General features: G+C 36.5%; 1 protein-coding gene across 2 annotated transcripts in view; it reads right to left on the reverse strand.

Annotated features, from left to right (window-relative positions):
* ELP4 (elongator acetyltransferase complex subunit 4) overlaps positions 1-23931 on the reverse strand; it is a 122925-nt gene that overhangs the window by 60875 nt on the left and 38119 nt on the right. For both annotated transcript variants that reach the window (XM_048950067.1, XM_048950066.1), the window contains exons 7-9: positions 23622-23810; positions 10021-10129; positions 7206-7312 (exon numbers count right to left, since the gene is read on the reverse strand). In XM_048950067.1, the coding sequence (XP_048806024.1) occupies positions 7206-7312; positions 10021-10129; positions 23622-23810 (405 nt within the window). The remainder of the gene's footprint in view (positions 1-7205; positions 7313-10020; positions 10130-23621; positions 23811-23931) is intronic.

Here is a 23931-nt window from a genome sequence, read left to right on the forward strand (position 1 = left end):
ACTTGTAAATAAAAGAATTTTTGATCTTTACCAACCAGCAGAAAACATCTCTTCAGCCTACCTTTCTTCTAGTGCGAAAAAACTGGGAATATGTCAACTACTTCAGTTGTCTGGCAAATACAAGACAAATTGACCCATTTATTTACAGACTGAACAAGGCCAATCCATTTCGTGCTGCAGTGCTGACCCTTATCACAGATACTGTGAATGAGCAGTCCATTACAATATGTACAAGTGACCTTTAATTGCATTAATGGCTTTGTTGCATGTTCTTCCACTGCGACAACACAATTATGGAATAAATATTTCTAAACAACATAATTATTTAAATGCAAACATATATGAGCTTAGTCTACTGGCAAGGAACTGCAGATGTATTATGATTTAAATGTTAAAGTTCTGAAAAATTGAATGAAACCTTCATGTTACACTTGTATAATGTCAAACAACCCATAAAATAAATGTAGTTTTTGAAATAAATGTCATGATAGTACAGTCTTCATCTGCAGTCTAAAAGTTAATGGTACCTTCCTGTATTCATCTTCAGAACATATACAGAAACCTACAGTATGCAGTTCTACACAATAAAAAGTTGGTGATTTCAAACTAAACCTCTGCACATATTCACAAGCCATAAGTGTTCTGAAATTCCATACCTTGTATAGAACATATTATTTGATTTCAGTTCTATGTACTATTAGAATTCAGAAATTCTCCTCTTTTCAGGTAGGAACACTCCAAGTACTGTTTTACCTCAAGTTATTACAATTCAAAAATAATCTCCCAAAACTTCATCTAAATTGTACTGTCACAATTTTAAACACATTTATTTATTCAAAATTGTTTGAAAGAATGTAATACATTTTTGACAGGCAGTCTTTTACAATATTGAAATCAAATCCTTGATTTCATCAAACCCTTCATATTCTGCGCCTTATTCCTGGAAGGCTCATGCCAAAATGATTTAGTTTGATTTTCTTTAACAATGGTAGGTTGGCTTGACAGCATCTGACAAAACAATTCAGTGAAGTACACCATACCAGGTAAAGAGAACCTGAACTGGCTACTAGATGAAATAATGCAGAACAGAGCTTGGAATTATGACAGAATCAGTTTTATGGGAAAGTATTTTTTAGGTATTACTAATTTAAGAGCTTCAAGTATTACTATTTTGACTTTTGTTTGAATAAGCCTAAGGTAATATCTTCATTAATATCATGGGAAAAATGGTCAGGGAAATACAATACAAAAATGGTCTGACTAGCATAAATTTCATTTGAATGTTATTAAAATATTTTACCCCTCTCTATTAGAAAGCTTAATTTAACACACTGAGTTCCCTGGATGTGTGTCCCTGAGCTGAAGTGGAACATCCACTAGAGGTCTGCCAGGTATGACACTGCTGTTCTAGGCAAGATGAGGAAAAAGAAAAGTTTTCTGTGTAATTCCCATGGGTACCCATGTTCTCAAATATATGGTGACGAGAGGCCCTGAAGGATTTTATTACACAGAGAATTAAAGAAATTCACTTTCTGTAACACTACAGAATAGTTCTGTCTTGTTCTTAACCAGGAATTACCAGCAAGGTTTCATCCATGCCACAGGCACTGGCAGCCTGGCAGTCTCAAGCCTGACACAGGCAGGTTCCACTCTGAGCTTACAAGGCCCTAACATGAGGGCAAGGCTCGTAATGTCCTCAGTGCATGACTCTCAAATACCAAGAGTTGTTTACATGGAGATCCCAATATCACAGCATACATCACGTAGTATACATTAGCTCCTGTGTTACACCATGTGAACTTTATCCCAGCCAACATGAATTAATTTCCATATTTTACTGACATAACTATCATTTTAAGTTTCTAATAAACCAATCTTCTGCCTTCTGAGAGTTCTCAAGCTCACATCCTTTTCATTAAAATACTGCCCAAGATAGTTCATTAACTTCAACATTAAACAACTCTGTAGTAGTTAGTGAAAGATGACCAGGATTAGGGAGAGCCACTAACGAAGGCTGCTTCAAGTAAAATCTTCTTGGAAGGAGCCTAAAAAAGTGATGCCACCAGGATTACAGCGGACACTTAATTCTGCTTGTTGTTATGGGACGTGTGTGTATACTAGCAATATGCTGATCCCGTATGTACTGGTGACAGGGGTGATTTGCTCCTCCAGGACAAGCAGCTCACTAATAATCCCAAACCACTATGTCCACACTTGCCCTTGGTGCGTTTAATGAATAACTGTAAAATGTTACAGGCAGCACAGTTTGCTGTTCAGCGCATCACAGAATCAGAACCGAGCTCGTGCTACACCAATAGCACGCTGAAACACTGCAGATTTCATTTCTGACTCGGGCTTGTCAATCTCCTTTGGTGAGGAACATGTCGCAGTGGCTAGCTGCACTTTTAGTTCTCTAACAGGAAGTTTTCCACAGTATAGTCTGTGTGAAATAAAAAATGGAAGATACATACAGCACCTTTCCTGATTTTACTTGCCAAATCTACCACTTTAAAGGAAAAGGGTTGTAAGCCTCCTTCCTGCTGGAAACACAACATGTGCATGACTATCTGGAGTTACAACTCAGTCTCGCTCGCTGATTTTCTTACAGCGCTTTTAACGATGGATGAAGGAAGAACATCATCACGATGCCTTTGGAATCATACAATTATTTTTAATTATATAAAGATCCTGTTGCTGTTTTCTGTGCTGATGTTTCCTTCCAAAGACATATCCTTTTACTCTGACAACTGACTCTAGGCAAAATGCACTGCAGTCAGAGTGCTCCACAGTGCCATGTTGTATCTGCCTACCACTGAGAAGCTACAGCTTGGTTGCCACAGGAGCCCTTTATTGCTGACTTTCTTCCTTTCCTCTTAGGAAACATCTCTCAGAAAAGAATCTCCTGAACTCGTACATGACGCTCTTGAAACTTACTTATTTTTGCCATGTGGCTGTCGTGAATTCTTCAAAATAAATAAAAATGAAAATTTCACAGCAGTTGTAATAACTGTCAGACAAATGATATGCAGCTTATAAGTAAAGGCAGCTTATAAGTAAAAGCTTATTTGCTCTATTATTAACAATTGACTGCTACCTGAAGATTGAAAAATTCAAGCAAAACTCAGGAATTTCCAAAAAATCTGTTCATTTTTGCATACATTTATCAGACTTTATGGACAGTTTTAACTTTAAACACAAAATTCTGGAGGTTTATGTTGACCAGACAGTAAGAAAGGGAGTTAATCAAATATGAATCTTCTCCAACTGTCTTGTCAAACCAGGTAATGATGTCCTGCCAGCCAAACTCAGAGGGAACATGTGAAACAAATACAAAAGTAAACAGGCCTTAAGCTGCCCAAGGGAAAGTCAGCAAGATGGCAATTTCAATCATTTGGAATAATACTAAAGCAGCCTTAGGCTTTTCTCAGAATGGAAACATGTCACTGTTACTGCAATATTTCAACGAATCAGAAGGCAAAAGAAAGGAACACTTATGTAATCACAGCCGTGGAACAGCACTTTAACTCAACGTTTAGGAGGAAAATAATTAAGAGGAAATTCCCTTTTTGTGACCGATTGTACCTAAATAACAAAGACAGGCAACGTTTCCTCAGACATTCTAGGAGTGAAAAAATCAGAGACAGATCCCTTTGGTTTTGATACAGGAGGCTCGGGCACAACAATGAAAAAAATTCTACCAAAGGAAAGGGTGAGAATAATGCTTCTACAAAATGTATCCAGCGTTGATAAAAGTTACACTCTGAGCAACAACAACAGCAAAAAGCAAAAAAAACGTAAGGAACAATTCTGCCGAAAAGTTTCGTCAAGATGAATGCGTTGTCATATCATTTAACTGAGAAATCAAAAAATATTTCAAATATTTGGGGAACTTACCTAATCAGTAAACTTTCAGTATGTGTCTAGTCATGTAGCCATCTTTTAGTCAATCATCAGAAAATCAAAGGCAAATTGGCATGACTCAACCCAAACTTTAATACCGCATGATTGTGTCGTGTAAGCTTGTTTTGTGCGAGGGCTGCTGTGGTTTTAGCAGAGAGATTAACGACCGGACCTAAGCTGGCCTCCAAACCTTGCCCTGCTGATGCCTCAAGCCCTTTGAAGTCTGACCATCATACCTGGCAAAACAACAGTGGGAACTAGGCTGGTGTCAGATCTAATCAAGTTTCCTGCCTCAGCATAGCTAACTATGGGGTACACTAATTGGCCCAATTGCGGATTATACCTTTTGCTACAGATTCAAGACAATAATTTAGTCAAATGATGGTTTTTATCTCCTTCTAATTAAGATTCCAAAGTGGGAAGAAATAGGATTAGACAGGCTAACTTCAAAATTGTGTCCTTTAAAGAGGCATGCACATAAGATTGGTCGCTGATAATATTGCATATACTAATATATAGCTATTAACTAACACGAAGATTTGGGAAAACCGGGTGCAGCTACTGCACCTTTTACCATAAGGGTTGAAGTGCACCTGGGAAAGGTCTACCTCATAAATTGAAAATGAGCACTCATAACTACCCACCAAAAAGCATTGCCATCCATCAGGTGAAAAAATCCCCACCCTTTACAATACGCTTCAATCAATCTGATTGTGAGGAAGACGCAAGAAAAAAGATTGCAACAGTTAAATGATTCTGCAGGCTATCATGAGGTAGAGTCCCTCCCACAGAAACGAAGTCTAATAAAACAGACCTGACGTTTAAAGTTTGTTACCGTTGAGGGCCAAACTGGTGATGCAGACATGAGAAAATCCATGCCCCGTGCCCTCATTATAAACCATAAAATAAGAAAGTTCTATTGACAAAAACTTGTTGGAAAAAATTTTGCTATTAGTCAGAAGTCATGTATTTCGAACTTTTCTTAAGCAATTTCATCTGAGAGAGGCATCTGAAGGAGGCCAATATTGTAACCCAAATTGGGTACGTAACTAAGCAGCCGCTTTCCAAAAACTGCTACGTACTCAAAATATATTTCAAACTTGCTTTTGAGCTACGAAAGAAGTTCTAAACTTGGATGCACTTTATATAAACCATGCTCGTGCGTGTAATGCAGGCTGTTGTGCAGCTTCATGCTTCTACACCAGAACAAAACTGACTGCTGACTCATCACATTCTAACTGCAGAACCCAGTTTTAGAAGACTGTATTCACATCCCTTCTTAATTCAATTTTCCCTTGCTCCCATTTTCCTATGGACTCATTGCTCCACTCAGCCTCACTGCAGTCTGCCTCTACCAGTATAAGGAAGAAAAACTTTTGGAGTAATGAAATGTGGGCAGGATCTCACGAGTTCAAAAAGGACCAGTTTGAGTCAGTTTAACTTCTGGAAAGCATATCTCCAACAAAAACTGAAAAGGGCTGCAGCTGAGCAATGAAGAGAGAAATTACCCCAGTGGGTCATGGACACGTCTGGGGCAACAGGTTGTTCCGAGAGTTCCACTGCAGCCGTTCCCAGCAGCTCCGTCCCATGGCTAATTACATTCCTTTTACAGAGCCCCCTGTTTAGTTCCCCTCCACACTTTCCCCCTTTCAAGTTACATTGTGAATTAGAATCACACACAGAAAAGATATATTCTTAGTCAGGATTCAAAGTGGAAAGAATCACAATTTTCTAATTTATAGCCCTACTAACTGTGATTTTCCTGCGCTGCCTAATGACACCGTGTGCTTCTTTGGGCTTCTAAAAGCAGTAAAAACATTTGTATTTTAAAACCAGCTGCAGACTACTAAAGTTTCTGCCTGTAATGTCCTGCTCCAAGCATTTGCTAAAATGGCTTAATACCTCACAACGCCTGGTTGCATTAACTGCATTCGCTGGAAAATGAGAAACGTTACAAACGAACGTCTTTGGGGAAAATAGCCCTCCTTCATGTATTTGCCTCTAAGTGGCTTTTGAAGAGGATACCTCTACTTGGGAAACTTCTGGCACGCATGCAGAGATGACCTGCTTGAAGAAGTGGCTGCCTGATTAACTATTAACTGCTCTCAATAGGATTAGATAATTAAAGACATTGATGACCATTAATTAGGAGGAGGGCACCTTAATTTGTCACTTGATAGGGCCCTTTCAATGATTTATAGGTTAGGGCTACTTGCAATTGTGAAGGGGAGGGGGCAGTGAAGAGAGGGAACCCTCAAGTTACCTTATCAAGTGGCCAGCTAAAAAGGGCAGAGGGTCAAATAAGGGCCAAAGTGGTCACTTAAGGGTGAAGTCCCAAACACCAAAGCAGTGCCAAGCCACATTGACCATCATTTGGTGATGGAGTAAAAAATATGCTAATTTATTGGTGGCAATTCTCTCTTTTTATGGTTTCAAGCAGTTAAGACAAGTGGCCTGCTTAAGAGCTTTTCATTTGAAAAGAGATTAAACAAAATGGTTTGTCAGGGATGCTTGGCTGTTTTATGTCTTTGTTAAAAAAAAATTTGCCCAGACTGTACCGATGACTATCACATCACCCCAAAAGCCATCTCCCATCTCTAAGCATTACTTGGTTAATAAATACATCAGCTCTAATTGCTTAATAGCGCTGTGTTCATTTGCTCTTTAGCAAGATTAAAATGAAATACATCTTTTGTATTACTGCCTTCTATCAGGACTGTCTGCATAAAGGTCACGGAAAAAAGTTTAAATTTAGTAGGAAATTTACTTAAGGACATTAGTGTAAATGATACTGTGTTTAAAATGACATAAAAGAGCGAAAGGTGATTTCAGTAATGCAAAGAAAATGGTTTCTGAATACTGATAAGGACACTTATCCCTCATACCACACACAATTTTAGGCAGCATTATACATTAAAATCCCTCTACCGGGGTAATAACATGTAGCTACTTTCCCACCCACTAACAGAAGTAAGAGCAAGTCATTAACATTTAATTAAATATGCTCCTGACATCCTTAGAAACATGTCACGCTTTGTTATTGAAGGTTGTGGCCTACTTTCTATGTACATTTTAAACCAAAATAAACTATTTATAACAGACCGATTTAGTGTGGCAAACGAGACGTCTTTAATTAGAAGGCATACGGCAGCGTTCTGTAAAACCGTTCGGAAAAGCAAAAACGTAACGAAAAGAATCTACAGCGTCCGATGCATATTTCATGCATTTCACAAAACGAAACATAAGAGACGGGATTAGCTCCACCTTTTGGGTTCTAAATAGTGAAACAAAACCGCTTCTCTTACCTCAACGGTGAACTGCTTCCTTTTTAATCTAAAAGCAAGGTCCTTCGTGTCTGACACATCACAGATCAAGCTATTAAGCCGAGGAATCTGATGCACATGAAGCAAACCTTGTGGAAAGAAAAAGTAAAGGAGGGGAAAAAAATAAGAAAACGCTGTCATCCAGATGCATAAATTAGAGAGTCTTACAGCAGAATCCTGTATATTTACACACACTCATCCTCCCCTTTTTAAACTGGAGCTTACTACCAGGAGCAATGAAGCAAACGGTGCGATTATACTCAAGTAATCAAGCAGAATAAGATAAACAGAAATCCTTGTGCGAGGAAAACTAATTGCACTTTGGTACAGAAGTACAGATGTAAAGAGGGATCTTAATACTTGTCAAAACTACAGCCGGTTTGTGTGTGATTTTCTCTTGTATTTACAGTAAGCAAATATGGCTATCACCTTGCATGCTGCCCACGGCACCACTGAGTGATCTTTATTTTATTAAATGCACCAGTAAGCAGCCAGCAAAACAAGGCTTATGGGTTACAGATAACCACCGAGGCTCTAATGAGCGGTGCTGCGCCCTCAAGAAGGCTGAGGAAAAGTTTCTGGAAAACACCGATTTCAAGCAGCCTGTGCATGAATTTTAACCCCTCCGCCATCCGCACAGAAAGCCATTTTCCGTGCACAAGAGGCTGAGCTGGCCGCTCAGATGTTTGCACCAGCGCTAGGTACACTGCAAGCTCTGCATTCTGTCACTCGCAGCTCAAGCTGATGTTTTCTGACAAGGACGCTGGATGGTTTTTGTGCAGCCTAATATAGTTTCTGAACAACCTAAGGGTGATTTTCTACATCTGAAAACCAGGAAAATTCTACAGGGCTTCTCGATTACTGGCCTATATTTGCTATTCATAAAGCCAGTGTCAAAATGGAAATACTGAACATTTACAAAAGGCATCTCGCCTGAAAACGGCAGCTGTGAGAGAGAAAACCCCAAACATTAAAGCCCTTATTTAAAGGAAGGCAAGTATTTTTCAGGGTCTTATTTCATTTTTAAAGGGAGAATAGGGAAAGAAAGCTCCTAAAATTGAAATACTGTAAAAAGACAAATGCTTATAAGGTACTAAAATCAAAGTCCTCCATGTTGTTACAAAAATATTTTGTAATAATTGGCTTCCGAATATTTAAGCCTTCTACCTCTGCCTCCAATCTGATAGCATAAAAAAATGTTCCTTCCAGTTTTGAGTTCAGAGTACAACCATTATGTGCAGGAGCAGCAGGCATAACAAAGGGTTGTTTTTACGTCTTATTTTTAACGTTTAATTACAGCCAATTTATATCATTGTTTATTTTACTGACTCCTCAACCCGCTGCATTTACAGACACCTTAACAAAATTACTAGTGCAGAATTCGCTAAATAATGCAAGAATTTAAACAAACTTTTCCTGACTAATGACAAAAACTCCCATCATTTGCAGTAAATAAATCATCCTAAAACATGAGCGTAGATGAAAATAACCCACACGGTTATAATCATTACAAATATCCATTACTAGACTGTTAAGGCTGCCTAACTCACAAAAGCTGTGCACTGGTATATAATTCTATTAAGAAACACCAAAAATGATTTTTTTTTAAGCTTTCACAGGAGAATAGGAAATAACTGCTAAAAAGCACACTGTCTTAAAAAGATCTCCTGACTGCTGAGAAAAGCAGTATCAAACTGACAGAATTATGTTAGCATAAACAAATGCCACATCATGATTATACAACGGGGAAAATAATTAGGCAAATTATTCCAGCTTTTCTTTAGAATTTCTTTTTCATCCACCTTTTTGAGACGAAGAAATACGCACTATTTTCTTCGTCAAAACATTTCCCCCTCATTTATTACTCAAAGCCTGCATACACACTGTGGTATCTCAACACCATTCTTGCTGCTTTTTCTCTACATTCTGCTGTGCACTGCCACGCTCTCACATGTTTACAGCCAGTTTTGGTAAGCAGTTTACTTTCAGCAGAAGGTTTCCATGGAACTACAGTAGTATCACAATAATAATAGCTGTAATTTATGCACGCTCCGAGCGCTGCTCTGGATTAGCTGTAACTGTTTGTTATTCACTGCTTGGGCTATGCATAACTTCTAATCCAATCTTCTAAAATTTAAATAGTTCTGCTGAAACAGCTTACAGAATCTTTGGGAAAAAAAAAATACGGGATTAAACGCCATTACACATTTTGAAGATAAATCACTTGAAAGGCTACACGCCTTTTTGCTAAGATTAGTTTCACATTTTACATGCCACATACATCCACATTCATTGCTGTAAATGCATAGCTGCTCTAACTGAAAGCTGCAAAACAGCACGTTATTTTTAGAGAAACTTTATATATAATCACATCGTTCAGCAGATTATTCCCTTTAATATAATATATGTTTTTCCATGTTCTCTACTTAAAACTCGTCAGATCAGAAGTATTGATTTCACGACAAGTTCAGCTCACTGGTCAGATGATTGCCAAGCCTCCTCTGCATGTGAATTCCCCAAAGCCTGCCTGTTGAGATGTACATCTGATTGAGCCATGCCTCAGTAATACGGCTTGACAACATGCAAGGAGTTGCCATGTTTCCTTTGCAGCCTTAATGCACTTTACGGAAAATTTTCCTAACTCAAGACTGGTTAGCAAGGAGGAACATTTAAGAGGTATATTCTAAAATGAAATCAAATTCTGCTTTAGAGCAGATACCCAATTGGAGGGTAAAGCCGCTAAGTGCCCTAGAAACACTCAGGGCAGACTTTTCGCATTGCTAAAGATGGAACTTACCGTGGTAATCCTTGTATAATGGATTGGTTTCTCTCTCAGAGCCAATAAATGATTCAAGACCAACTACCATATCTGACAAGTTTGTTACACGTTCCATAATTGCTTTATTCTGTAAGACATGGAAACAAAATACACATCGTATGTGATGAAAAAAGTAATTAATGTTCATGGAGTAAGCTTTGGTCTTCTCAATGACAAACGGTAGGAAAAAGTAGGTCATCGATACCTAGAAATTAGATGGCAGGCTATTTTATTCGCTTAAAATAGATGGAAATTTGTGCCTAAAGAGAAATATATTTGGCTCGAAGAAAACATTAGAGAGCCAACAGCACTAAATTCATATTTTCGTAATCTTTCTAAGATAAGTGTTAGTTAACATTGCAGATATTTACAAGCTATGTGGCAGCGAAGCATCAAGTTGCATTACCCTTTCTCAACATATTTGAGATTTATGAGGGCTTCGGTAATGTCACAATTTAATAAAGAAAAGGAAAAAAGGGACAAAACTGTGCTAAAAAACAGAACAGTCCTTCACGTAAAGAAACAGTAATCTCAAAACTGCCAGGACAGCTGGCACAGTCTTCTTCTCGATGGCTGTCGTTGCTGCGCCCATCACAGCAATGGGGGTATCAAGTGTAATCGCCTCACGATGCACCCATGCCAACTAGAAAGAACCAGCTCTGTAGCTCCACATTAGAATTTTGTATTTTTTATTAATCTTACTTAAATACTTTTGTACATTCTGAGCTTCTGTTGGCAAACTACGTGACTGACACTTAGTACAAAATGTGAATTTAAACATTTTTTTCAATTTTAAATAAAAAATTGCACAGCAATTGCTACCATAGAGAAAGGGGAGATGCTAGATATGTCTTTACAATATGTGCATTACGCCGACATGCTTGCTTATTAAAATAGTGAGCACTGCATCAATTGCTTTCAACAACAGAGCCACAGAGAAGCCTATGAGGCAGATGCAGAAGGTGACCATTTCCTACTCCTGCCAAAGAGGTGAATGCTGTAACCATGGCCTGCCCTGCACAGACCAATCTGCTCAGGGTACAAGGCCCAAAGCCGCCAGTCCCCTGGTACCTCCATACCCCCTCCCTTCCCCACCTTATGGGCCAGATGGCATTAAATCCTCTGGACTGGTCTCTTTACAAAGCTGCTACTTGTGCTCAGGCCAAAACGGTCTATCCCCATGGAATCAGAGGACTTCAGTTTTACCTGCAGAGTCTAACAACATGTAAAGATAAAATAATATAATACTACAGAATTCCCTTTCTGAGCAATGATGCAAGTGAACTGAGGTAAAAGAATGTTGCTTCCAGATCAAGCCTTACACTTCATTATTGCATGCCCTAATTATATCCAGCGCTGAAATATTAAAAATGACTTGCAAATTAGTTCCTCTTCTAGGAAGGGAGAGACAGCATATCGTGTTCTAATGGAAACTCTTAGTCACATTGTTTTATAGGGTCAGTCACTTAAGGACAACATAAATCTGAAGTAGCCAGTGACCTCTGTAAATCCACAGACTTGAAATTACCTTATTTTGTCAATTCTTCAGCAGGTTGCTGGGTGTTATTTGTGTAAGTAAGAAACATTACACTGTAATATAGGTTAACAGGGAAATAGTGGTGATTTCTGGAAGCTAACCTGAATTCTTAGTATAGGAAAAAAAAATTAGACCATTTGTAAAAAATGTTTGCTGTTAATTAGTCTTTTTGCTTGCTGGTTTTAACCAACAAGGGTTACAAAAACTGTAGGAAGAAAGATGCTCAACCATCAGCTAGGCATCCTCATCATTACAAGTGCTATAAATCCTAAGAATAGCATCTTTCCTATTTAGTCCTAGATTGGAAATATTAAAGCAATTCAATATTTACCTAGTGATATACATACTTCAGCTTGTTGGTTTCAGCTCTTCTTCTGAATAGTTTGCTTTCTTTAATAGTAATCCGTTCGCCTATGTTGATTTTGTTGTTATTTTTAAAGTGTGTCAAAATATTCTCTGGGCTTAATGCAGTGTATCTTGGGAAATATTTTCCACAATGAATTGCCACAACAAATAGACATTTGCTTATGTGGCATTGTTGTCATAGATCTGTATCTATCGTGTATTTTCTAGTTTGCAGTGTTCAGCACATTAATGCCCAATCAAAGCTGACGTCAGCACACAGATAGTTGTGATGTATGGCATACTGACATAAACACACAAATCATGTTGCCCCATCTGGGCTTGAAAATTTAACAGAGCTCCAGATCTTCCTCCAGCCCCATACAAATCTACCTCCTGCTTCTGGCAGAAACTTGGCAGCTCTGGAGATGAGCCAGGACATGGTTAGGAGGGAAGCCAGGAATGGGGGGATTCAAGGAAAGAGTTTGTTGGCAACTAGAAGAGGTATTGTTGTAAATTACATTGAGAAATAAATAAATTAAAGAAAAACCAACCGACTCAGTCCTGGAAAGTTTGCAGTCTTGCAAGATGCACTGCAGGTTTTCTAAATTAGTTAGTTCAGCCAAAATATAATTATTCTAACAATATGGTAGCAACCCTGATGTGCAGACTGGGCTGGGCATTCATTCTATATCTTACTTAGTGTTCACTGTTTTAGACAGGAATTTTCTTTTTAGCTCAGACTTGTAATATTTGAGCTCAAATGAAGTGCACTTTCAAAACACTGTTGGAAGAAAATCCATTTAGCTACTTAGATATGTAAATGGCAACTGTACATACATGTTTAACCAGCTTTTAGGGAAAGGCAATTATGGAAAAAGATTGTTTTGTCCTACTAATTTATTTGCAGAATCTACAGAGCTTTGAGCAATTATCTGTGCATGTTTAGAAACACTTATTTGCAAATAAAGCAGTGTACCATCTTCCACATCTGAGGACAAAGCATGGTGTTCTACCAATGCAAACAGACAGAGAGATTGAATACTCAAACTTACACACTAAAATTAAAACTACATATTTTTACTGGATTGAGTTCCTAATGAAGGACAATTTTATCATAACTATTATTTATCAAATCAACTTTGGTTCATCTGAATTCCACATTAGGAAAAAAAAAAAAGGTTGCTTTTTCTGCTTTGCTCTAATTCCTACTTCTCCTCTCACTTCCTGGCAAAAATTGTCTAAAACACAGAGATATGTACTCCTGTTTTTATTTTGTTAGATTGCAAAGAAATTAAAAACTTCATAAAACTTATGTAAAAGGAGTATTTAAATTCTCAGTAAACAAATCCAAATGATTGAAAATTTTCCCAGAACAGGTTTAACTTTCCTACGTGGAAAATACAAAAAAATCTCCAAATTTAAAAGGAAAATAAAAACGTTTCAGATCTACAATGAAATCCAACTAGCACCTGTTAAAACTCCCCAGTCACATGGATTTCGTATATCAGCATTTGTATACTCATCAATATGTTAACAGACTTATAAGACTGATTTATACATCAATCTGAAAATGAGGTGCATGAAGACTGTTTTCAAAGAGATATTTTTGCCTATGTTTTCATAGTGAAGGCTATATTTGACTTCTGTACCCTTAACTAATTTTGATTAATTAATGTATTCACTGTTTTTATTTAAAAACATTTGTTTTTAAGTTAATACACCGAATCCTAAAATTGAGAGTCCAGTAATCTTGATGCTTTGTTTGAAAGGTCTCAAAAATAAAGATCGAGTGAGCAAGTTTATGTACAGTGATTTCATCCTTGTGAACATAAAGCAAATTTTGGCATTCAGGTTTTCAAAACAGACCCAAGAACTGGCTGCCCCCTTTTTGTCTCTGCTGCACTCACTCATGACACTGAAATAGCTTAGTACTATAATATACACAACCACATTGGACGGCAATGAAATACTGGCTGGATATTCAATAGGTGTAATCATTCTTCATATTTTCTGAGACATTACCATACAATAAAGTGGTAATGGCTTCACGACACACAAATATTTACCACTTGTCATTACTACTTAATCTCCACAGGATTTGGAATTGAAAAGATAAATTATTAACATTAAGAGGCATGGCTTAAATATTTAACCATTTGTTCATAATTACTACTGCTAAAATCACAGAATTATCCATACCTTTTATCTTGGTAAAAAAAAAATAAAAATAAAGTGAGGTATTAGGCCACTGCACTAGTTTTACAGAGATACATTTGGTGTGCTTTTTCATTATTCACCAATCCTGAAAATAAATGATTAATAAATGCCCTGCCAGAACTGTTATATTGGTAATTAACAAAATCTGTAAAGTCAAAATTTGTGTACTTACTCTAATTCCAAGTCGATTAGCGCTTTTTTTCTGTGCTTTCACACACCAGCTGAACTTTGAATTTAGGTTTTACATAAAATTGATGCTTACTCAGACCACCGAATACAAGATGAACAACAGTAGTTACATTAAGAAATTTTGGTACTTAGAAAACTGTATCGATATCACGTGAAAACCAAATCGAAGTGTGATGTCTTTGATGGAAGACAAGCTCACTTTGCTTGAAATATATCTAAAGGATTTTCTAGACTTCCAACACCTTCACAGAGGATATGTCCACATTTAAATATTCTGCATCTTCTTCTACCTTTGAAGAATTTTACTGACTGTAACAGAACATGCATAAATATGTGTTCATATGGATGAAATCATAGAAGCATTGATTTTGGTCAGTTCGTTGATATGTACTACATTGAATTAGAAATTTTCATGCAATGAATAGTATCTTTGAAGACTTTTATACAAGTTGCAGTAGCAAAGAAGGGAAATGTAGCAAAGATACAAGCAGGTAATTAGATGCAACATACAAAAATGGGAAGGAAGTGACAAAGCATCTGTTGGCCAATATGTTACATGATGTATTAATTCCAGGTTTTGGTTTTTTTTAATGTTTGCACTGGAAGTTCGCAAAAGCTCAGAGTCTTCCAACTGTGAAACAAGTTAGAACTAGCATTTTTTTTACACTGAAAACTCAAAATTTAATTTGAGCCATGGTTACTTTCTCATACACCTGAAACACCATCACTCTTATGGGAACTCTGCAATGATTATTATCAATTATATCAGATGCAGGTGGATGACAAGGTATCCCATTTGAACATTCTGGATTTAAATATTCAAGAAAAATGATCAGTCATGAAATAAAAGCTAAATATCACACACTATAAGAATATCTTTGGATCTTTACTGAGGGTAGATGACCTGGACTTGTCTATTATTTTAGTTAAAAAAGAATTAAGTGCCAGAAAGCAATTGGTACTTAGAATAAAATGTATGTCTGTTTTGCCATTGAAGACCTGAGAGGTTCTTTACAGTGTTGTCAAGGGCCAGCAGCCAAGCGAGCGATGACTTGATATAAATGAAATGAGCAAATCAGTAACAGTTGCTGTTGAGATCCACAAAAGTGAGAACAAAGACTGCATAGTTTAAATAAAAATTTCCATCTGTTGATCTCCAAGGGCTTTACAAAAAATCAACAAATCCTCATTTACAAGTAATGTACCAAGCACAAAGACGTCATGAGTTGTCCAGAGTCAAGAGCCAGTCAACAGAGTGCTGGGAAGCGAACTCTATCTTTTGCTGAAGCCCTGCCTACTTCCATTAATTGAGGCTTGGTTTAGAAGGCAGTGACTATGGCTTTGGGGTGCCATGAAAATACAATGGCATGGGAGTCCAAAGTCCTGAAAGCTCTGGGTGCTGAAAATCTAGCTATTACCTTGCAGCAAAAGGTGACAGATGTATGGATTGCCACATGGTGACACTTTCTGAACTGAATCTCTTTTCTTTTCTAACAGCACTCATGAATTGAAAGTACAGACTGCAAGTGACTAGGAACTGCTCTGGCAAGCAAGGCTCTTCTTTGATTTTACCATAGTTGCAAAAGGAAATAAGCTTGACTGGGTCCTCCTGCTTTTTTTCGCCAGCAAAGGACGAGGAATTGGACAGAAATCAGTACATGGTTTGGGCTGAAAGTAGCCCAGCAACTCCCCAGAACACTACCTGGTCCTCTTTAGCAGTGTCTGTTGTGACAGGACAAGGGAAATGGTTTCAAACTAAGACGGGAGACTTAGACTGGATGTAAAGAAGCAGTTTTTTACAATAAGGGTGGTGAGGCACTGGAACAAGTCGTCCAGAGAGGTGGTGGAAGTCCCATTCTTGGAGACATTCTAGGTGAGGCTGGACAGGGCTCTGAGCAACCGATTGAGCTGTAAGTGCTCCTGTTCATTGCAGGGGAGTTGGACTAGATGACTTTTAAAGGTCCCTCCAACTCAAACGATTCTATGATAATAAGTTTGTCTCGTTAGTATAAAAGCACGTGAATGAAAATCTGTGTTAATTTTTGTCTTTAATACCTCAGAAATTAAACGACCATTCAAACAGATTTTTTTTAATAATAGTAACTACTTAAAATATTTAATGCTACTAGTTGGTCATGGTGTAGGAGATACAGATGTAAAAGTAGATAGAAAGAATGAGAATCACGTTATCAAATCCTGAGAGCCATAACAAAGTCGGTGAAATTAACGTATTTGAGACTAACTGGCTTAGCTAAAATCCTAAGATTATACTGGGAATTATTCATGATTAAAAATAAAAAAGGTTTAACAGTGCCTTCTGTTGTCTTTTTGCCTGAAAAAAAGCACTGCAGTTTGCTTTCCATTTCAGGCTAACTACTGCTGCAACTTAAACTCCTTAAACAGTCAATTGCCTTTTACATACAGGTGACCAAAAGAGCCCTCCACTATTATTTCAATTAATAGCACGCAAACATCAACAGGAACATCTATCTGACATTTTTAATCAAGTGCAACGTTCTCAAAAATAAAATCATTTAAAAAAATAATCCCTTATTCAGTATGAAATTATAAGCTGTCACCAGGAGCAGTCTGGCAAAGCTACGTCCAGATGGGATACTGGCTGGGCAATAAGAAGAGGTAGGGTGGAAATGATGGGTAGGCTGGAAATGATGGGAACCTAAGGAAAGACATGATTGCTCCCTCTGCTGGCAAGGCCCTCACCTGCTTTAATTTTTAACTAATGAGTAGGCATTTCTTTAATTATTTAGGATCTAGCCAATAAATAATGCAGAATGTTCCTTCCTCAGTCTGTTGCTCTGTGTTTGCACAATTTTGAACTTATGGTGCCCTATTTCAGTAGAATAATTTGTCACAGGATTAAGGCTCAGGTGGGTATCTAATGGCAGAGCTATTGGATTTACATTGTAATTGTTCACAAAATGAAAGGTAACGTTAAACTAATCAATTTTCAAAATATTATATTTTACAGTGTGTACAAATTTTGTATTTAATTTACATACTTCATAATACTATGATAAACTGCTCATCAGATCAGATGAGATAACAAGAACCTTTTTTATGTAGAAATCAAATAAGACAAAAATGAAAGGTTATGCAACACAAACATACAAAATCACACATCATACCAAAAGCGTTCTTCTTCCATGAGTCAAATTCATGACCAAGGAATTTGGGGATTATTTTTTTCCATTAAAGCTTAATTACAACATGAGGATAAGTCATTCATTATTTGATTTGTGAAATGAATTAATAGCTGCAGTAAGAACATTTAGAAAAAATCTGTTCTAGGATTTTGGCCTACAACCAGAAGCTCCCAGAACAGGAGGGATCAGCTTTTTTTGCCCACTGTTCTCATCTGAAACCTGGCTGAAAAGCTACTCCAGCTCCCAGCCTTCCAGAAGGCTCCATCCCAGGAATCCTCGCCTGCCATTTGGTTTGCTGATTTTAATCTCACAGGACTTTCTTACAGTGGCTCCACTATGCTGAACTGGCACTCGCTCCTAGAAGTGAGTTATTATTAAACTTGTAGGTCAATTGTGGCACTAACAACTCTTTGGAAGCTTTCAGCCACAGTGTACAATTTGCTGGTCTAATTAAATATTAATTCTAAGTGTTACATTCTGTGGCTAAGAGCTTTTATTTTCCATCATCAGTCTGGAAGAGAAAGAGGTTACAAGGCTAATTTAATCTTTTTTTTTTTTTTTTTCCCCTGCCATTAAAGCTTAACTACACAGGCACAAAAACATCATTAAAGATGCAGTATTCCTTTTTATTATGATCATATTGTAATTAATAGAGCAGGTCTAAATAAAAAGATGTAAAATTAGATTCTGAAATTTCAGGGTTTTTGCACAGCACCAAAAGTTCATATAAAAGCATTACTGAGCAAATGCTGCACAGAAATTCTATATTAAGTGATCTGAAAAACACTTAGGATAGAAAATACTTAAGCAATATTTTAACTATAAAACTAACACCGAATCATTATTCTTTGTACTGAAATGCACCAGATAAAAACCCTAGTTAATACAACATGCACAGGGACTTTTTTTCAAGAACTTCTAGTTCTACTTATCTGAAAAATCTAGTGTTGCTCCAAAACAGTACTATCTTCATTTTCCAACAGAGTTACTTGCTTAAAGCAGATGACTACTTTGTCTTGTGTTAAAGGCTGTCTTCTAATCTTTACTTATCACTGTCCAAATGGGCTCAATACATGAGCCTCTTCCCTTCTGCTTCCATAACAGTTGTGTCCATGTCTGGACACTGGGCATTATATTAACTACTTAGTCCAGAAGCCAAAAGATTCCATATGCTTGAACAGATGACTATCTTCATACTGTGATGGGATATTTAACTGTTTAGATCTAATACTGCATTTGAAAGATTTGGTATTAAACAGCACCTCATTTTTCTTGAAGTTTCAATGTCTGTATTTTCAGATTACATAAATAAAAGATAAGATATTCTCAAGTTGCATATACTCCTCACATTTTAAAGTTTAACATAATCATTAGGGAAGCGTGATTTTGTGATTAAATATGTGCTGATGCTTACGGTGATAAGAACGTGCTTATAGTGTTCTGAATTGTAACATATTAAAATGAGAAGGCTTTTTTAGTTATACATTTTAACCCAAAAAGTGACTAGTCATCAACATAATATAGCTAGGTAAATTAAAAGACAGCTAATATGGCTGCAAAAACATGTTTCAGATGAACAATGTATTTGTGCTTGAAATGAGTATTTGTTACCAAATCAGAAGTGGCAGAGCCAAGATACAGCCTCTTGGCAGCCATAAACTTATTTTATGAAAAGAAAATATTTCTGTGAATTGATAAGTAAATGCAATGAACAATAATAGAAATTAGAAGCAAAATGTTTTACTCTTACACAATTTACATTTTAATATATATTTAAAGTGTCTTCGGACTTGCTACTGGATTATAATTTTAAGATGCTTCTATGAATGCCCAGGATATCCAAAACAGAATATTCCCATCTGAAAACTATATGAGAAACACAAGAATAACTGCCATAAACTCATGACTCTCAACATTTCTTTGTATGGAAGTGAAATTGTACTTCTTTCACACAACTGGGTATGCCACAGCTAAAAGGAAAAAAAACCACAACAGTATAGTAAAATATAAAGACCATTTCATCTCCATAGTTTCTATTCAGAAGAGGATTTTGAAAGCTTATTCAACTAAGTGACATTTAATCTTAATACAGTTGCTGCTTAATATTTACATGCACAAATGTACCTGAAGGTTATTCAGCATTTTACACTTGTGAACTCACAGAAGGTAGAGTTCTAGGGAATGCAGTCTTGGCTCCTGCCATAGGAATACAGATTTCAAAGTGAGAAATTCACAATTCTGTATTAGAATGGATTCTAAAGCACTACTGCTTGACTTCAAGTTTAGCTGCTAAAGCTCTCACTGTGAACTCAAAAGGCTATGAATGCAAAAAGGTTTGCTTCTGAATTTTTCTACACTGAAACACACAGTGATTTATGCACCCCGGTTAATTCAAAGCATCAAATCATTAATATTGCAGGAAATCAATTTTTTAACATGCTGGATGAAATAACGAAAATACTTGCTAAGCAGGACTTCAGACTCAGAGGACAGGTTCTGTAACTTCTGCGACTTATCCATACTGACTTTTCATTAGTCAATTAATTTCCCTTGGTACACACTGACTAATATGGTGGTTAGTCCTTACCAGTAATACAGCTTCATGTTCAAAATAAAGGGTGGCTTCAATGAGAGCGTTACACGTCTTCAAATGGAAACAATAATCTACTTAAAAAATACATATTCATGAACTTGACTGTTTACTTAAGTGATACAGAGTTGGAAATAAGGAGAATGGAATTATGAAAGTATTTTACATTTCAACTTTTTTGTGAACATAAAACAGTGACGTTAAAATCACATTCTGTAGAATAATTTTTTTTTAACACTATGTACTAAAAATGTAGATTGTCAAAATACAGAAAACAGGAGTCCATTCTAGTTTTGATAATATTTCTTATTTTGGGAAGTACAATAACAAATTAAATCCCTGTACAATTTGCCCACCCTGATCATTTTTGCTAGATTTAAAAATGTAATTAATTTACCCTTTTCAAATGCACCATCTTATTTCAGAGGCACAATTCATTTTCAAGAAGCAGTAGAAAACCTTGACAAATAACCTTCCATCAACTGTTTTAATCACATTCATAAATATCTCAATATTTATTACCTGACAGACAGGGTAAAATAAGAGTATGTTCAATCAGGAGAAAATATCAATCAAGAAAAACTTGTCAGTTATCATCTGAATGAAATTTCTAATCGGTTAAGTTTTTAGAGTCATTTTCTTGAAATTTGCTTCCAGAACAATGTATTTCTGGTTTTGTGATAGAGAAAATAATAGAATATTTGTTTTTCTTTATGTACTGCACTAGGAGTTTCATCAATAAAACAGAGAATTTGTGCTCTTTAGGGGACTACAATTTCATTAACTTACTCTGAAAAAACTCTGTACACAACCAGATTCTTGGTAAATTTGTGTCTTTTCCCAAAATACATCTTTACAGAAGGCTGCGAAGACATTCAGTGTTCCATCAAACTGGGGGAATGAGCATCATATTCTGACAAATGCAATTCAAACTTACTAAATGCAAAGCAGTGAACTAGGTGGATTAGATCCATACTGGTAGATGTGTAGCACAGAGGGAAAAGCATCACAAACAAAATCACTGTTTAACGTTCAGCAGACACTGAAGAGACAAAGCATATATAAGCATGTAGGAAAAAGTGAACAAACAATAAGAGCATTATTGTACTCCACGACTGTGAGTTATGGCTGAAAAAAAGGAGACTGCTTAAAAACATATTAAGAAAGCAGCATGGGAGAATATACAAAACAATGAGAACACGAGGTATATAGGGAGCTTCATCTCACTGTCTTATCATCCAAGAACAAAGATATAATTTCTGAAATGTAGAGGCAAAATGAAACTTTTTGAAAGAAAAAAGCTACATAGATTTAATTTGCAAACTCCCTGTCACACAGCAACATGACAAGTACTTGGCAAAATATACAAAGGAAGCGAATCACTAACTACACAGATAAGTATTTTATATAATGCACACAGCAATACAGACTATCTGGGCTGGATTGGAATAGCATCGTCCCTGTTGAAATTCAGTAGTGCCAAGTGTGAGTTTTATTTCTTCTCCACCAGAGTAACTGTAACTGGCTGTCAGGGACAAGGTATGGCATGAGATATGACTGAAAACTATTTTTTCAAAAGCAACCCATTTCTCTGTAAATATTATGCAAACATGATAACTTGGTAACACTTCACATTTTGAAATCTTGTATTTTCTTATGTGAAGATTTTACTTGCAGACTCCCTTAATTAATATAGTCAGGAAGCAAAAGATAACACAGCAGATACAGATAATTGTTCAGGGAATAAATGTGGAATTTACTACATCTTCAGGATAACAGTATGCATTTCCTACGCCTTCAGCTGGCTTTAAGATTTAACAGAGAAAGCATATGCTACAACTTATTCTGATTAAATTAAATACATATACAGAAACACACTAGGAAAAAAAAAACCAACAAAACACCAAACAAATGCTCTCTCTTGTTCTCTTGAAAAGATATTTTCTTTACTTTTTTCATCCAGTAAGAAACCTCAGCAACAAAATGGTGAGTAGCTGGGTTGTGAGAATGTGAGCAGCTGCTGTTATTATAACTAAAGGTCTGTCTACGGCTTGAGCCTGAGAGACCACATGTTCGGCTGTCCTCTCATCTTGCCATCCTCACCAATTAACTATTAACATGGAGGGCTGTACACATGCTCTCAGGGGCTCTTTAACAGGCTTCTTGGAGAGTGGAACAACTACACAGCAGGGCTCTGGGAACTGAGTAATGTGGGGTATAAGGAACCCTCAGAGCAGCTTTGCTCCTCCTAATGACAGTTTTCTCCACAGTTTAGTATTTAAAGAAGGATACATGAAGTTTAACAATTTTAAAAACAACAACAACAAAAAACTAAAGCTTGAGTTTGTTTAAAGCTGTGAAGATTCTGGAAACCACATTTCATTTTTTCCCTCTTCAGAATATTCTGTCACTTACTGTAAAGTAATCCTGTTAAAATTCAAAATCAGAAGTTATGTAGAAAATGAGACATCATTTCACAGGAACTCTGGGGGAATGGATTTATAGAGAATTGACCAAAAGGAAAACAAAAACAACTCCCCAGATAAGTCGACAGAAAAACAAAAGATTATATCCTTCAACTTGTTTCTTAGAAAAACTTGCTCCAGAGACATTTCTGGACTTCTGTAGAATATGATCTCTCTCACTGATATGTTAAAATATGTAAAAAGTATAATAACATAGGTTCTATGTCTCAGTGACAGACAGGAAATCCCAGTGTTTCAAAAGAAGGAAGTTAGTTTTAGATCCACAAATTCCAGTTATTGCAGTAAGTTTTACTATCACCCTATTTAAAGACATACTGTCATCTAGTATTAAAAATATGTAAGTAAGGGGATGGAGTTGTGCAGGACAAAATGTGGTTCAGGTATTCACCTAAATAACATCAGCAGGTACTCAGACACCTTTTAAAAATGCAGTATGTATGTGAGAATGATGTACTTACTTACGTAATATAATATTTTAATTCAACAATGAAAATTTCCCTTCTGTGATGAAGGGAACCATTTATAATATGAGGTTTTATTCCATATTATTTTATTATAATCAGTAATGAATGATACCTGGTTTGTTTCTGTTCCCAACAAACCAGAATATTAAAGAGTAAACCTGTATCTTTCAATTCCTGGCTTTAAAAACAAAGTCATACATCATCCTGATGTGTATGACAGATGAAGGCAGTGGATTAAAATGCCTTGTATTGAAACTCTAAACTGTGTTCTGAGGTGGTGTAAAAGTGTGTTAGAAATAAAGATTCCTAGCAGAGTTTTCTCTGCTCTGATACTGCTCGAAATTTCTGACTATGACTGATAGAAGGAATAACTATTTAGGACTGTTTTATGCTAAGGTGCTCGTTGATTTTGCAGCATGACTGTCCCACAGAAATGTAGGAAAACTACCGTGTGGTTTAACTTTGCCCTTTGAATCAAAAGAGCTTCCTCAATTTTTAGAATTGTATTTATTTTTTCCCCATGAACTTCCAATTTTTGCTAACCGATGTAGCATCAACTACAAAATTTAGCAGAGAGAGATTTCTTACCTCAATAAGGTGAGAGGGCATTGTGATGATACAAGCCGATAAAGATTTTCGGAGGAGGCCACGTAGAATGTACAGAAATTTTGTAATGCTATGAATATCTTCAGGAGTATTGGTGCTACAAATGTCATCGTCCCACAACAGGGAACCAAGACTCTGAATTGCTATCCGTAAAATATTCTTTTGTTTTTTCTATTAAAAGAAGAACACAACACTTGTTATTTTTTTAACCATTAGGAGAAAAATACCACATTGTATACAATTTTAGAAACTACTACAATTTATAGAATGAATACCCATAATAATTCAGTAG

The sequence above is a fragment of the Lagopus muta genome, chromosome 6 (assembly GCF_023343835.1).
Source record: "Lagopus muta isolate bLagMut1 chromosome 6, bLagMut1 primary, whole genome shotgun sequence".
Taxonomy (NCBI): Eukaryota; Metazoa; Chordata; class Aves; order Galliformes; family Phasianidae; genus Lagopus; species Lagopus muta.